General features: G+C 33.2%; 1 protein-coding gene across 1 annotated transcript in view; it reads right to left on the reverse strand.

Annotated features, from left to right (window-relative positions):
• Positions 1-32: 32 nt before the first annotated feature.
• LOC110035735 (ABC transporter B family member 28) overlaps positions 33-15731 on the reverse strand; it is a 56778-nt gene continuing 41079 nt past the window's right edge. The window contains exons 11-16 of the mRNA XM_020740017.1: positions 6471-6619; positions 6313-6402; positions 872-1006; positions 736-792; positions 436-492; positions 33-351 (exon numbers count right to left, since the gene is read on the reverse strand). Coding sequence (XP_020595676.1) covers positions 115-351; positions 436-492; positions 736-792; positions 872-1006; positions 6313-6402; positions 6471-6619 — 725 coding nt within the window. The 3' untranslated portion in view covers positions 33-114. The remainder of the gene's footprint in view (positions 352-435; positions 493-735; positions 793-871; positions 1007-6312; positions 6403-6470; positions 6620-15731) is intronic.

The following is a 15731-nucleotide window of genomic DNA, read 5'->3' on the forward strand; positions in this document are numbered from 1 at the left end:
CTACAAGACAAGATGGTTTTTAAAAAAAAAAAAAAAAAACGCTATACAAGAATCAAAGGAATCCAGATAAAAATAAATATATATAATTTGAAACGGCAAGGGAAAACAGGAGAATCATTCAAATGCGAGCCTCTGAGTGCCAACTAAAGAGGCATAGCCACCACCCTTAGCCAGCAGCTCCAAATGGGTGCCTAACTCTGCAATCTTACCTTCCGAACAAACAGCAATTTGGTGAGCATTTTGGACGGTGCTTAATCGATGAGCAATCACTAATGAAGTCCTTCCCTTCATCAACTTATCTAGAGCCTCCTGAACCAGTCGCTCGCTTACCGCATCAAGAGCACTGGTTGCCTAAAAAGGAAAAATAAAATTAAATCAATCAAATATATAATAATAATTTTAAGTAAAATGAAGAGCTCAGCTATCAGAATGTACCTCATCCAATATCAAAATTGGAGCATTCTTTAGAAGGGAACGAGCAATGGCTATTCTCTGAAAACCAGAAAAAAATCAGTAATACTTAAAAAAAAAATTGCGGAAGAGCTCAATTAAGCTCAAGGAGATGATTTACATAAAAACCAACGAATTATAATCTATTTACATACCTAAATTTTAAATCTTTTATTTACTTTAACACAACACTTCAGAATTCAACTCATATCAAAACATAAGCATGGAATGTAAATATATAAGAATTCTATGATATATATGTAAGTTCTCACTCAGATTTACTACCTGTCTCTGCCCACCACTCAGGAGGCCTCCACGCTCACCGACTTGGGTGTCATAGCCCTTGACCAAAATGAACAATATCAGCATTGTGCACATTTTTTTATGGGTGAATAACGAGGGAGTAAAATAAGCAGCAAACCTGTGGGAGAGAAATTATGAAATCATGAGCATTAGCAGCTTTTGCTGCCTTCACTATGTCTTCTCTCGACACATCCTTGTCAGGGAGTCCAAAAGCAATGTTTTCCCCAACTGATACAGAGAAAAGCACCGGTTCCTAACACACGGTAAGGATGAGTTAGGAAATAAATAAGGGGCATTTACGTGCATACCGCTCAATTAGTATATTTTTACATATCTAACATCTGAACTTGGCTTTTTTATATTTATAACACTCAAATCTTTTGTTTGTATCATGTAAAAATATAACTATTTTATCTTTAAAGTGATATACACCTTTTTATGAATGGGTAAGGTGCCAAAATTGTAAAAATTGAAGTTCAAATGATAGATATGTAAATACATATGTATGTAAATTCTCCAAAAAAATATTAGACTAATGTGTATATATCTGAACAAGTAAAGATGAAAAGTAGAACCTTTACAGTGATAGAGATATGCAAGACTCAGCACAGTGAAAATATGCAAGCACTATGTATGTTTAACCTGAGCATTCATAAGCCAAATGAAATAATTTAAGCTTAGGTAATTTAAAGAAGAAGAAACAATGAACCAGTATGATAAGGGAAGCACTGGAAATTTAATCCAGATTTTTAATGCATCCCTGTCAGCATTGAAATTGGGTGCCCATTAATGGAATAGGGAAAAGTGAGAGAGATTTCAGTTGTTTGTATGAAAGAGGTACAGGTAATGGGGTAAGTGAGCCCAAATTGGATGGGTAATATTCCAAATTTAATGGGGGACAACTAGTGCAATTTTGGGTGAATTAGTCCCCAAAATCTCAAGTACATCCTAAAAGTAAAACATATCTTGATCTCTCCCAACGAATTCCATATCAGAGTGGGATATCATCATGCCTCGAGCCAAAAGACTAGACAGCAACAAGTGTTAACGATTCACATGTATCCTGCGTCCATTGATGGGGCAAGAGCTTCCTTGAATGTTAAACTAGAATGAAGAGATGAATGCATTATAATTGACAACTGCTAATCATTCATCAGACATTTAAATAATTATACTCCTAATAATAGTTGTCACTGACAAATTGCGCATCATGGTGCGAGGGGACTCATTGAAGCCACATCACGTAGCATGTAGCACAGTGCTTGACATTTAAAAAAAAAACGAAAGGAAAAAAAAAAGTAAAGAATATATAATAATAATAATTTGAGAGTCAAATAAGTATATGGCATAAGATGCACTTCATCCAACACATTACTATACTAGAGTAAATGACGCATAATAAAATAACATCCTCTGAAAACAATAAATTTTATTTCGTTCATAGAAAATAGAGAAATGGTTAATTGCGAATTTCACAAAGATATATGCTAAAATATGATGAGGTGTGGAGCCAAGAAGAGCTCCTATGGCTGTAAGGAAGCTGGGCAAAGCAGGAAAAGTAATTCCGGCGCAGCACACCTGCGCCTAGACAGCATGCCCGCGCCTGAACAGTGTGTCCACGCCTACTGACAGAGGCCACTGCACGCCCACCCCGAGTTTTGCGATGCTCCAATGAAGTCTATTGGGCGCATATGCACCCGATTATAGAGGGAGCAGCATTCTCGCACCAAGTGTAGTTACTCTTACCATTTTGGTTTAAATCCTTAACAACGTAGTAGGATCTTGCATGTGGTTCAATCGACAAAAATTTTCTTAAACAAGACAAGTGTTGGAGAAGAAGATTTCAGCATGCAATTTATCTTGTGAGATCGAGAGGAAAGTTTGATGCAAAATCTTATAAATTTCATTCATTGTAGAGAGAAGATCTAAGTGGTTAATATGTACTATTATGAATTTCTAGAGTAAAATTTTTTTGGTAATGTGGCTCCATTACTTTTTCCTTTCTCGGGTTTTTTCCCATTAAATCTCGATGTATTTTTCTAGATTGTTTTGGTTGTGCTTCTGTTCGAATATTTTTTTATGGTTTTCTGGAATTACTGTGTTTGACTTTAAATTGATCAAAGCCATAGTATAAGTAAAAGATTTTTATCCCAACAAAATGATATCAAAGCGGATGTTTGACTCGAGGGGAACAACCAACAATTTTTTAAAAGGCGTGAGCATTGCAAGGAGACATATTAGTTGTTATGGTGCTAGACGTAAACCACAAAGCGCAGAGCGTAAGCCCCACAGTATTAAAAAATAAGGAATATAAATATTATGAGAAAAAAAAACTATTTGTGTAAAATAAAAAAAATTAAACACAATCAAAACAAGTCTTCTAACATTAGAATCTTCAAGATACTAGCAAAATACACAAAAAAATAAAAAGTAGAAACATATAAAAATAAGTAAACATGTTTGAACCAAAACTATCTTATTATAGTATTACCGTACTTAAAAGGCAAAGATTGCTCCTACTGTGGCGGCAAAGGGAAAAAAAGCATGTTATGTCATCAAAATTATATCACTAACTGTGATCATGCATCTATGCATTTCCCAAGGAGAATCGAATCAGCCCACCTTCACTTTCTTTTAATTAGCAATTCAACAAGATCTAAAGAGACCAAACATCAATTAGTTTTCTGTGATTGTAATCTACAACAACAACAACAACAACAAAGCCTTAATCCCACTACGTGGGGTCGGCTACATGAATCCTTTTTCTCCATTGCGTTCTATTTAGTGTCATATTTTCATTGAGTTCTAGTAAATTAAGATCATTTTCAATACAATAAGCCCAAGTCTTCCTAGGTCTACCTCTGCCTTTCTTAACACAAGTCGAATCTAAAACATCTACTCTCCTAACCGGATCATCAGATGGTCGACGTTTAATGTGACCAAACCATCTAAGACGACTTTCTCTAATTTTGTCCGTCACAGGAGCTACACCAACCCTATCACGAATATATTCATTTCGCACTTTGTCTCTAAGTGTAAAGCCACTCATCCACCTAATTTTTCTCATCTCGGCAACACTTAACTTATTATTATGCTTCTCTTTTAAAGGCCAACATTCAACGCCATGGAGCATTGCAGGTCACCACTGTCTTATAAAATTTTACTTTCAATCTAAGATGTACTTTTCTATCACACAAAAGGCCTGATGCATTCCTCCACTTCAACCAACCAATTTGAATTCTACTATTAACATCCCTATCTATATCACCATCGCTTTGACAACGGACCCAAGATATCTAAATCGTTCACACCTTTTAATAAATTTGATCAGTCAAAGTCACACTTCTGTCACTAGAGCTATTACTACTAAAATTACATCCCATGTATTCAGTTTTAGTTCTACTTAAACGAAAGCCTTTATACTCCAATGTAGACCTCCATAATTCAAGTTTTTCCTGGGTTTGTTCTCTCGTTTTATCCACGAGAAGGATATCGTCAGCAAAAAGCATACACCAAGGTACATCCTCCTGTAGATGTCCAGTATGACCATCCATAACTAAAGCAAAAAGATATGGGCTTAAAACCGATCTCTAATGTAATCCAACAAAAATAGGAAAATATTTTGTCAATCCTCCTTCAGTTTGAACACAAGTAACAATTCTAGTATACATAACTTTAATGACTTGAATATAAGTCAGATCAACACCTTTCTTCTCGAGAACTTTCCAAAGGATAACTCTTGTAGCCTTATCGTAAGCTTTTTCTAAAATAATAAAAAACAAATGTAGATTCTCCTTATTATCTATGAACTTCTCCATCAAACCTCTCAATAAATGTATAGCTTCCATCGTACCCCTGCCAGTCATAAATCCAAATTGATTATGAGAAATCTTTGTGAGACGTCTTCACCTATGTTCAATTACCCTCTCTCATAACTTTAAAGTATGACACATCAACTTAATTCCTCTATAATTTGCACACTCTTGTGCATCCCCTTTATTCTTAAAAATGGGACCAAAATACTCTTCCTCCACTCCTCAGACATCTTCTTAGTTTTTAAACATTAAAGAGTTTAGAAAGAGTTTAGTAAGCTAAGAAACTCCCAAATATTTCCACAGTTCAATTTGGATATCATCAAGTCCTACAGACTTTCCATCCTTTATTTTCTTTAAAATCTCCTCAACTTCTTTTTTGCTAATGCGACGGTAAAAATGAAACGTTTTATTATTATTCACAACTTTAAAATCACTAAGGTTGATCGTATTTTAAGAAACTTATTAAAAAGTTTATCAAAATAATTCACCCACCTATGTTGAATATCTTTTTCTAAGAAAAGTACTTTTTGATTTTCATTTTTAATACACTTTACTTGAGTTAAATCTTTACTTTTCTTTTCTCTTTGTTTGGCTAGTTTATGCATATATTTTTCACCTTCCTTAGTATCTAATAAATTATAAAGATCATTAGAAACAAAATTTTTAGCGTCACAGATTTTTCTTTTAGACTCCCTGCGGACCGTTTGATATTCTTACCAGTTCTCTAAGCTTTTACATTTAAACCAATTTTTATAACATAACTTCTTATTTTTTATATTTTCTTACAATTATTATTCAACCACAAACTATTTTTATTTATTAAAATTTTTTATTTTTTTGATTCTCCAAGCACATCCTTTGCTACTTGTTTAATAGTGTTTGTTACTTTATCCCACATAACATTTGTTTCTTCATGAATATCCCAAATTACGAAATCTTGAATTTTACTCAAAAAAATAATTTTATTTGTCTTTTAAGTTTCTCCATCTAATTCTACGATAATGAGTCCTAGTATTTTTTATTTTACAACTCTTAATCTCAAAATCTAAAACTAATAAACGATATTGAATACTTAAATTATAATCTATTATGCGTTATTTTAATCGCTCATAAAGCGGACAATGCAGAACAAAAATTTTACATAAGTCCAGAGCATTTAAGAAATAAAGATTGTAAATTTTTCTAGTGAGTTGATGAATTGAGAGATGCGCCACAGGAGCGAGCTAACGAAATAAAATATGCAGTTGATGATACAGTGAAAAATGATATTAGACCTAAAGTTCTTTACAAAGACTTGACTTCTGTTCAATTTTATAAATGTAGCATTATTTTTATAGTTATTAACAATGCATTTGTTTTGATTATGGACGTGTATTCTGGAAAATAAATTATACAGCATTAGATTTTTATTTTGTAAGCAAACTTGTTTTTTTGTATCATTTGATCTATCACAATTTCTTGTGATTGTGTTGTTGTTGGAAGGTATAGAAGTCTAGGTGATTAATTAAAAGATATCACAATCAAGGTTCTCATCATGAAGGCTTAAAAGATAGAGTGCTTGTTTTGAAAAGATAGTTTGTTTATCAAGGATTTTTCAATAGTACAGTTGAAGAAATTCTTACACAACTGCATATGTACTTGCACGTATGAGAGAAAGGAGGAAGTGTAGTAGCGGTAACAATATATATTTTGTAATACGGATTAAAACATATAGTGCTTATTACAAGGCAAATAATGAAGTTACCTGATTCACAATAGATACAGCTCGAGCCCATTCCCTTTTATCAAATGCCCGGACATCTTCTCCTGCCACTGTTATTCGACCTCTGGTTGGCTGTAAATGCAATTTAATATACCATCTAATTTCCAAACTTAAAATACAAGTTTAAAATTAAAAATTACCTCATAAAATCGAGCCAATAGTTGCACAATAGTACTTTTCCCGGATCCACTAGGTCCAACAAGAGCTGTTACTTTTCCGCACGTAAGTATAAGATTCAGACCATTTAAGACTTCAACATCGGATCTCAAAGGATAAGAAAAATATATATCTGTTCATCACAACAAAGATTTATCCAGCAAACACAGAAAATTGACAAATAACATAATATTACATTTTCAGCAAAATGTAGGATCTCTAATGGAAAAATAAGGATCAAGTTTGTTAATATTATTGATGCTGCACAAGACTGACATTAGTGTAAGAGAATAAATAAAAAAAATGAAATGGTATAGCTAGGTGTTCAGCTTCCTGCTCAAGTATATTAAAATTATAATATCGGTTATAATCATGGTAAAAAATTATATTATAATAACACATAATATATTACTATTAGTAGTAGTAATTTGCAGTAGTATATTTTTGTATTATGAAAGGAGGTGTGGTAGTGGTTTCTTTCTAGGCAAAGTATTTATCCATGCAAAAGTGGCAGTGCAAAATTTGTTAAGTCAAATAATCAACTACTACAAGTCAATCGGCCACTTCACTCCTTCCTTATAATTGGGCTGGCCATAGTTGTCTAAAAAGCAAGCAAAAAAGTCTACTTAAAATCAAGATTCTACATGGAAAAGATTCAAGGAAGATCAAAAACCATTTTCAAGATACATGAATGAAATTATTCAAGTGACCCTTTATATATCGTACTGCAGCAAGCATTAAACAAGATTTGGCCAGCCCCATGACGAGATTTGCCCGACTGTGCTCCTTGGGGCTATAGCCACCACATGTAATTCTAGATTTCCATCACTTTTTAATGATTGAAATGAACTTGGAAAAAAATAGCGAAACAAAATAAAATAAAATAAAATAAAAACAAATTCTTTTAGAATTTAGCTTGGAGGCATATTCCTACACACTTGGATTTGATAGCCTAGTCAACCCAATTCTTTGACGAGAGCTGGATATCCTTATCATGTTATCCATCAACTATTATACCAACACACTTCTTTCTCTATCAATTACTCTTTCAAATACAAAAATACAGAAAGAAAAAGAAAAACCAAATATTTGAATTGAAATATAAATCGCTTAAACTTTTAAAGAAGGAAGAACTCAAGTTCAGCCGCTAAATTCTAAGAATAAAGTGCAGCCATGTCTTTATTCGAAGATTTGTCATCTCTAAAAGGAAAATTACTGCAACGGGAACTCGGTGATGATGAGGTTTATTCTTTTCTGAGGCAGGACCGAGGCTAGACCAGGTTTTTCAGGAGAAGCCGAAGCCTGACGAACTAGCTTAGGAATTTATTGCTAAAATACTTTATATTAATACACCAAGATATAATATTCAATCTAAAATAAATAAATAGAATATTTCTAAAAAAATCATTTATTTGATACTCTAATTTTTGGGAGGGTGAAAATTATTATCCACTTCAGCTTCAAATAAGAACAATTACATGTAAAATAAAGGATGACTCCGGTATTAGGGAAATGATAGTATGTGTCATAACTCCAATAATAAAAGAAAGAAAACAAAAATTATGATAAATCAATACTAGAAGATACTAAAAATAAAAACTACTAAAACCACTAGATACTAAATATCCAACATTCCCCCTCAAGTTGGAGTGTAGATATCTATCATGTCAAACTTGCTTACAAGAAAATCTCAAAATTAGGCCTGAACAGTTCATTGGTAAAGAGATCCGCTATTTGATGAGCGGTAGGAATAAATGACATGCAAATAGCTACACAATCATGATGCACAATTTCTGCAATGCTTATGAAAGCTTTATTGTCAAAGTATAACTTCATTGGCATGTTTATCGGCATCTACAGTTCTTCAAGAATTCTTCTCAGCCATAACATCTCACATACTCATTAGTCATAACTCTATATTTAGCCTCAACAATACTCCTTCCAATCACATTTATTTCTTTGACATGCCTACCAAATCTGTATCAGCGTACGTCTCTATGTTCTTTTGTGAGGCCTTCTAAAAGAATAAACCTTTCCTTAGTGTACTTTTTATATATCTAAGAATTTTGTTGACTACTTCAAGGTGTTTCTAATAGGGTGAATGCATAAATTGACTCACTAAACTTACAACAACGGTAATAGCAGGCCGTGTATGTGATAAATATATCTAATTCCCCACAATTTTTTATACTAAACTGTATTCATTGGATCATCTTCCTTCCCATCTCTCATTTTTTAACTTGGATCAATAGAAGTGTCTACATGTTTACTTACATCAACCCGTCCTAGTTTCCTTGAGAGGATCAAGCACGTGCTTTTGTTGGGAGACCATTCTTTTCTTCGATCGAGCAATCTCTCCACCAAGGAAATACCGCAGAGATACTAAGTCCTTGGTTTCAAAATAGATGATAAAAAATTCTTCAAATGATTCATCTCAGAAGCATCATTTCCTATAGAATAAAATCATTCACATGCACACTCAATATGTTTATTTTTCCATTATTGGAATGTATGAAGAACATTATATGATCTCCCTGGCCTTTAGTGTAACCCCACGTTAAAAAATAGTGCAAATTTTTCAAACCGTACTCTTGGTGACTGCTCCAACCCGTTGTCGATCGAATATTCTTTGGGAAAAGATATTTGATTTAATATATATATATATTATTTTTGGAAAGTAAAATTTTAATTTTGAAAATACAAGACCAAACCAATCTCACATAAACAATAGTTTAAATAAACGAGTCCAACGCCGCAAATGATGCATCTACTCCGAGGAATAGACACATCACTTGTTAATGAGACAAATAAATTAAAGGATTTATGACATCCGTTTTAGTCTGCGAAACCATTTATGTTGACCGACAAATTTCTCTATCTAATATGAAAAATTAGATAGGGTTTATATTAAACTGAGTTCTTAAAGTTTCCTATAAGAGTAAGCCCCTATAATTAATTACATCTTAAATGACAAATGTTACCTAAGAAAACTCTTGATTTAGATCAGAAAGTATTATCTTCAAGAATTTCAAAAGTAGGACTTTTCAAAGATTGGATCAAGGAGTGTCAAAAGGGAAAGACTCAAATTTGGAACACTATTATAGAATTCAAAGGGAGAAAACTGTGTTATCACAGATCCTGAAAAGAATCTCAATGACTTCATAAACTATCAAATAGTTTGTCTTCAATTTTGACAAAAAATTATTGAATGTTTCATCCTACCAATTTTTATTATTTAGAGTTACATTTCTATGACACAATCATACAAAAAACCTGGAAGATAGGGTGTTTATGTCGTAATGAACGACAACCTCGGATTCCTAAAATGAGTTAGAGCTTAAATTGCACAACATGATTATGCAAAGGCCTAAATATGAGATGAGGACTTATGTTGCACTAAGCAAAAAATATGAAAATCCTATGACTTGTTATTAAATTCTAAAAAACGATTTATTGTTGTAGATATCCTTGATGTTGTCAGAATGCTGCCCTTGTAGTTAGCATCAAACTCTTCGTCAAAGTAGCAATTATAAAGTCTAAGGTTAAAAATGTTTAAATGACGAGTTTGTTCAATTATTATGGGAGGATTAAAGTTGATTAGAACGACACCGGTTAGGATCTCACGGTTCCCTCGTTCCGGTACAACTATTTTCTTTTGAAATAACTTAGTTTAAACGAGTTGTTAAGCTCGTTTAAACTGGGATGATCTTGTTAGCAACCGTAGGTTACCTCATTCAAGGGACTCCCGTAAATTCAAAAGGACATGTTACGAAATCGTTGTTTTGTTGTTTTTGAAAAATGTTGTTTAATTTTTAAAAAAAATGGTTTTTAGTTTTTAGTTTTTAGTTTTTTGAAAAAAGTTTTGTAGGTAAAGTAAGTACAAATAATAAAGTGCAGTAAAGTAAAAGGAAAGGAAATTGTAATGCAAAAATGTAAATGTGTTCCTGTCATCTTCTCCCACTCCCGCAAAAATATTAGAACTTACAACACAAAATTTTGCAAAAAATTTAAATAAATTACGGGAATGGAAAGCAAGAAAATCAGTTTAAGGTGTATTTACCGAGTCCTAGATCATAACTTGGTGGGTCCTTAAAGGTTTTCATGGATGATTTTTTTGAACAATGAATAATAAGTTCAATTGTCCTTCAAAGTATACAAAGGATCCTAAAAATATTCGGGGCATAACCCTAAACAACTTTTAAAATCCTTTGAAACATTTTGAGTTCATTTGATCTTATTATATTATTCAATTAAACATCTGAATTTACATTTAGTTTCAATAAATTAATACACCCTATGCTCAATAAACCTTGATAATTTAATTATCCTTATGAGTGGGTAACTATCACTCAATGTTTCATTTGTGAATTATGTAAGTGGAGGCTCTTAAGGGTAAATTGATTTTCTAAGGAATTTAGCCAATTGAAATTCAGCGTTGGGCTAGTAGTGTTTTCAAAGTGTTTTCAAAATGTTTGTGATTAGTTATATTATCTTTTCTTAACTTCATTAAACAATCTTAGATTAAGCCTAGTTTACTACTAAGCCCATTAAAATTTCATGGGTAAATTTGTAATTTTAAGAATGTTAAATTAAATGAAATTTAAATGAAATTTAATAAATGAAATTTAATTCTCATTGAAAGATCACATTTATTATTTCATCACCAATTAGGGGCTCAAATAAGTTATTATCCTCCTAGCTTAAGCCCTCTACCTCAGGTTCATCCAATATAATTAAGTTCCAAAAATAATAATTAGGGGAAATTACAATTATACTTTTATTGTGATAGAGTGAGCAATTGGTTTCTACCTCTTAATCTCTTTTGTTTCAATCATCCAAAAAAGTCAATTATGATCATACATTGCCCATGTTAGCCTAAATATTAATTAGAGCTCAAATTCCATAACTACCACTTTGCCCTTCATGGCCTTATCACTTCACAATTCCTTAAATTCAACTCAAATGACTTTAAAATTTTTATGTTACCCTACTCATAAGTCAATTAAACTATCAAAGGAGAATATGTGATTTTCCTAATTTTAATTTAATTTATATCATTATTTTAACTCAGAAAATAAGATTTTCAATGTTATTTTATTTAGTTAATCAAAGTAAAATTTTTGTTTATGGAAAAATTATTGGAAGTTCACCTAGATGAGAGGATCACTTGGACAAAATTCCATAATCTTTAAAACTATATTTTAATTATTATAACTATTTATTGATTTTTAATGATGAATAAAAATATAAAATATAATTTAATTTCAAAAATTACTTTTTCTATTTTTCTTGAATCTCTCTAAGTTCAGAAAACTCAGAGAAACAAAATTTTATTTTTTGTAACTTTTATTTTATTTATTATAATTATTTTAATAGAAAATTAAGAAATATACATTTTTGGCATTTGAAAATACATAATTAAATTAGAAAAATTAAGAAAAATATTTTAAAGAGTCTCAAGTCATCATGGAACAATCAGAAATAATCATGGAACAATTAGGAACAATTTTGGGCATTTTCATATTTTTAGAATTTTTATCATTATTTAATTATTTTTAATTCAAAATATAGCTTTTTTTTCCAAAAAGAATCTCAAAAATGAACTATTTATCTTAAAATAATTTATATTTTTCCTAAGTGTTCATGATCACAAGGAACTCAGAAAATCACTTTTCATAATTTTCCTAATCTAATTAATTCATTATAATTATTTTAATACAAAAGTACTATTTTACTAAGAAAATAAACTTTAGTCATCAAATTAATTCAAATGAGTTTCAAATTTTTACAATGATTTGAAATGATCATTATTTACAGTGTGAAATCAATTTTTGCAATTTTTGAATTATAATACATTTATTTAATTTTTTATGAATTTAAATGACTTAATTAGCTAGAAAATTATGCACAAACATAAAAAAATATTTTATATTTTTCCTAGAGTCCTCTGACCACAGGGAACCTTTTCTAATTAATATTTTAATATATATAATTAATTTAAGCAAAAATAGACGACTAACCTTGAAAATTAGGGTTTCAAAGCTAGAGATGCTCTCTGACCTTGGAAAAAAAAACGAGAACATCCCCATTAACATGAGAAATCAACCACTAAAGTTTCAAGCCATGGTGAGTATCATTTACTTAGAAATAAAATAGTTCAGAGGGTATTTAATAATTAAAAATCAGAGACATGTTAAATAATTTTTTATTTTTATTACACATTATTCTCCTATGTTCACGAAGCAAGAGGGTATTTTTTTTATTTTTATGATTTTTTTACACTAAGTTATACATTTTCTAAGCTAACTGAATTAAATAAATCAAAATAAATCCTATTTTCTGACTTAACCACGCAGCAACCAACACATCCTAAGGCGCTCCGAAAGACCATGTGGCGCTCCGCTATTTGACTCCATCATCTGATTCAGCGTTGACTCGACCCGAGCTTTATCTCCTCGTCCGGCTGTATCAGTGTCATCCATCCGATACATGCGCGATCGGACAGTCCTTCGTCATTGTCCCCAACTTACCTAGCCCGAGATCCGTCCATCTTCTAGGCTTAAGATCTCTTACTATACTCAACAAAATCGAAAGAGGTTTGTTTCTACACTTTCATCTAGTCCAGACAAACCTATCTATACGGACACATGCTCATAAAATCAAACTTCTCTTCATAAAAGCCTAAACCAAGGTCGATTTGGGGGAAAAAATTTTATACCTTTGTCTGAGAGAGGAGGCCTCAATCAGATGCTTAAAGAAGCTTCAATGGAGTCCAAAAAAGATGCCTGAAGTGTTTCTTTCCTCTGGTGAATGGTCTAGGTATGAGTTCAGTCAAAAGGTGGTGTGGCCTTGGTCTAGAGGTGGGCTAGAGAGCTTGGGACAAGGGGATTTTGATGGCAAACTTCCTTGTTTGGTCTGAGGAAGCTCAAAAATGATTTAATTTGAAGTTTTGTGGGAGGACAGAAAAGGTCCTAATTTTTTAACTCAAAATTGAGCTTAGGCAGTGGGGGCAATGGTTGGGGGATGGATGGAATGGGCTTAGGAGGTCTTGGAGAAGCTCTGGAAGCAATTTGGCAAAATCTCCCCAAGTTCTAGTGCATTCTTTATGTTTGGCTGTGAAAGAGTGGAACTTAAATAGGCACAGCCATGGTAACCAGTGGGTAAGGTAGCTTATGTGGAGGGCTAAGTGGCGCAATTAACCAATGGTGGTGAGCCACATTGGAAGGGTGCAAGTTGGGCTTGGTCCCTTGGGGAGGCTTCTCGGGTTTGTGGTTTTCCGGCGACTAGGCCGGCCGATAAAGACAGGGGAGGTGACGAGCTGGCTTAGGGAGGCCAGAGTAACTCTTAATGGTGATTAGTTGGATGTTTTGATCGCTAGTGGCAAAGATATCCTTGGTTTAGCCATATATGGGATGAAATCCCCTATTTCAAGGGACGCTTGGTCGATGGCTCAATTAGGTTGAGCTAGGTGGATCTAGCTTGGTTCCTAGGGCTCAAATGTTAGTTGTGGTGACCATGGCTTGGTCAATTTCAATGGATTTGGTCAAGTTTGGGGTTCGGGTTCAAATTTGGGCTTTTGGTTTGAACTTGAGTCTAGGTTGGGTTTGGGCTAAGACTTGAGTTAAGTGCTTGACTAAATTGATGTGGATGATTGTCATGAGGAGTTTTGAAAAGAAATTGGGTGATTTTGATATGATTTGGGAGTTCATTTTAGTGGAACTTGGCCCATGGTCAATTTTGGGGTATTTGGGCTAGACTTCGGTTTGAATTAGGCTAGGGTTTGGGTTTGATTCAATTGATGGCTCAAATTGGTTCAAGGGATTGTGATGAAGAGTTTTGGATATCAATTGGGTTGAAATTATGAAGTTATGAGGTTCAATTTGGTGACATTTGGACTTTAGGGACAAAATTGGGGATTTTGACTTAGGTGGGATTTGGGTGAGGTTTGAGTTTAGGTTAAGGTCAATTGAGGCTAAAATTGATCAAGGGGAATGTTATGAGAAGTTTGGAACTCAAAATTGGGGAAATTGATTTGGTTATGGAGTTCAATTTGGGGGAATTTGAGTATATGGTCAAATTGGAAATTTTAAGTGGGCTTGAATTTGGTTTCAATTGGGTTTAATTGGGCTTCAATTTGATTTCAATTGGGATTGGACATAATGAATTTTGATTTGGAATTTAAATTGGGGAAGATTGAAGTCAAATTGGTGGAAATTATGGGTGATTTGGGATAATTAGGCCTTAAAGAGCAAAATTAGGATTTTGGTCAAAATTGCTCAAATTGGACTTCATTTTTGGTCAAGATTGATTTTGGGAGTGTTTGAAATGATTTTTGGAGGTTTTGGAAAATTTGGGTCACCAAGGGTATTTTGGTAATTTGGCAAATTTAGGGGTATTTTGGGAATTTTAAAAATTTTGAAATGTTTTGGGCAATTTGGGTGGTTTAAAAGAGTTGAGGTGGTTTTTGGACAAAATTGGGTAGTTTAGGTAATTTTTGAGAATTTAGGATTTCAAGGATAATTTGATAGTTTTGAGAAATTTCGGGGGCAAAAGGCTAAATTGGGTATTTGGGTAGGATGAAATCAAATGAGGATGCTAATCATAAACTTGCCTTTTTTTTTAGCCATGAGAACAAGGGAACTCCCACTATGGATCCTCCATGTGTTGGTCTTAGCCAAACCCTAGCCCAGGGCTAAGGGTTTGGGGGACCATCCACATGAGTTTCCAAAAGAGTAAGGGAACAAGCTAAGTATGTTTCGTTAAGGGTTTAGGTTGTGAGTGAAAGTGAGGGGTATGAAGTGTGTGTGTGCAAGACTAACAAAGACCACTCCACACAGAGCTAACCCTAAGGCCAAACAATCTTATGGGAATTCTTCTTGAGCTCCCCCATATTGGCTACACCTGCTAAATGCTAGAGGTTAAAACCAACATATAAAACTTTAAGATGAGCAAAAAAAAGTTCTATAATTTCTAATGGTGTGGGTTCCTGTTGACCTCAATTTTCGTGAGGTCTAGTTTTTTTCGTAGGAGTTAAGATCTAGCCTCAGGGGTCTTCCTGCGACTATCTTAGAACCTTAGAAGTGGTGCCCGCCTCGTTTTAGTTCGACCCGTTTCCGTCCTCTTTTGGAGTTTCGCGTGTGTGGTATCGACTTCTAACGCTTAGAAGGATGAAACCGACATGAGGAAACCCAAAATGGATTCCTATAGGACCTTCCCGAGCCTTAGGGTGGCCTTCTGCACAATTC

This window comes from Phalaenopsis equestris, unplaced genomic scaffold, assembly GCF_001263595.1.
Source record: "Phalaenopsis equestris unplaced genomic scaffold, ASM126359v1 Scaffold199517, whole genome shotgun sequence".
Lineage (NCBI taxonomy): Eukaryota > Viridiplantae > Streptophyta > Magnoliopsida > Asparagales > Orchidaceae > Phalaenopsis > Phalaenopsis equestris.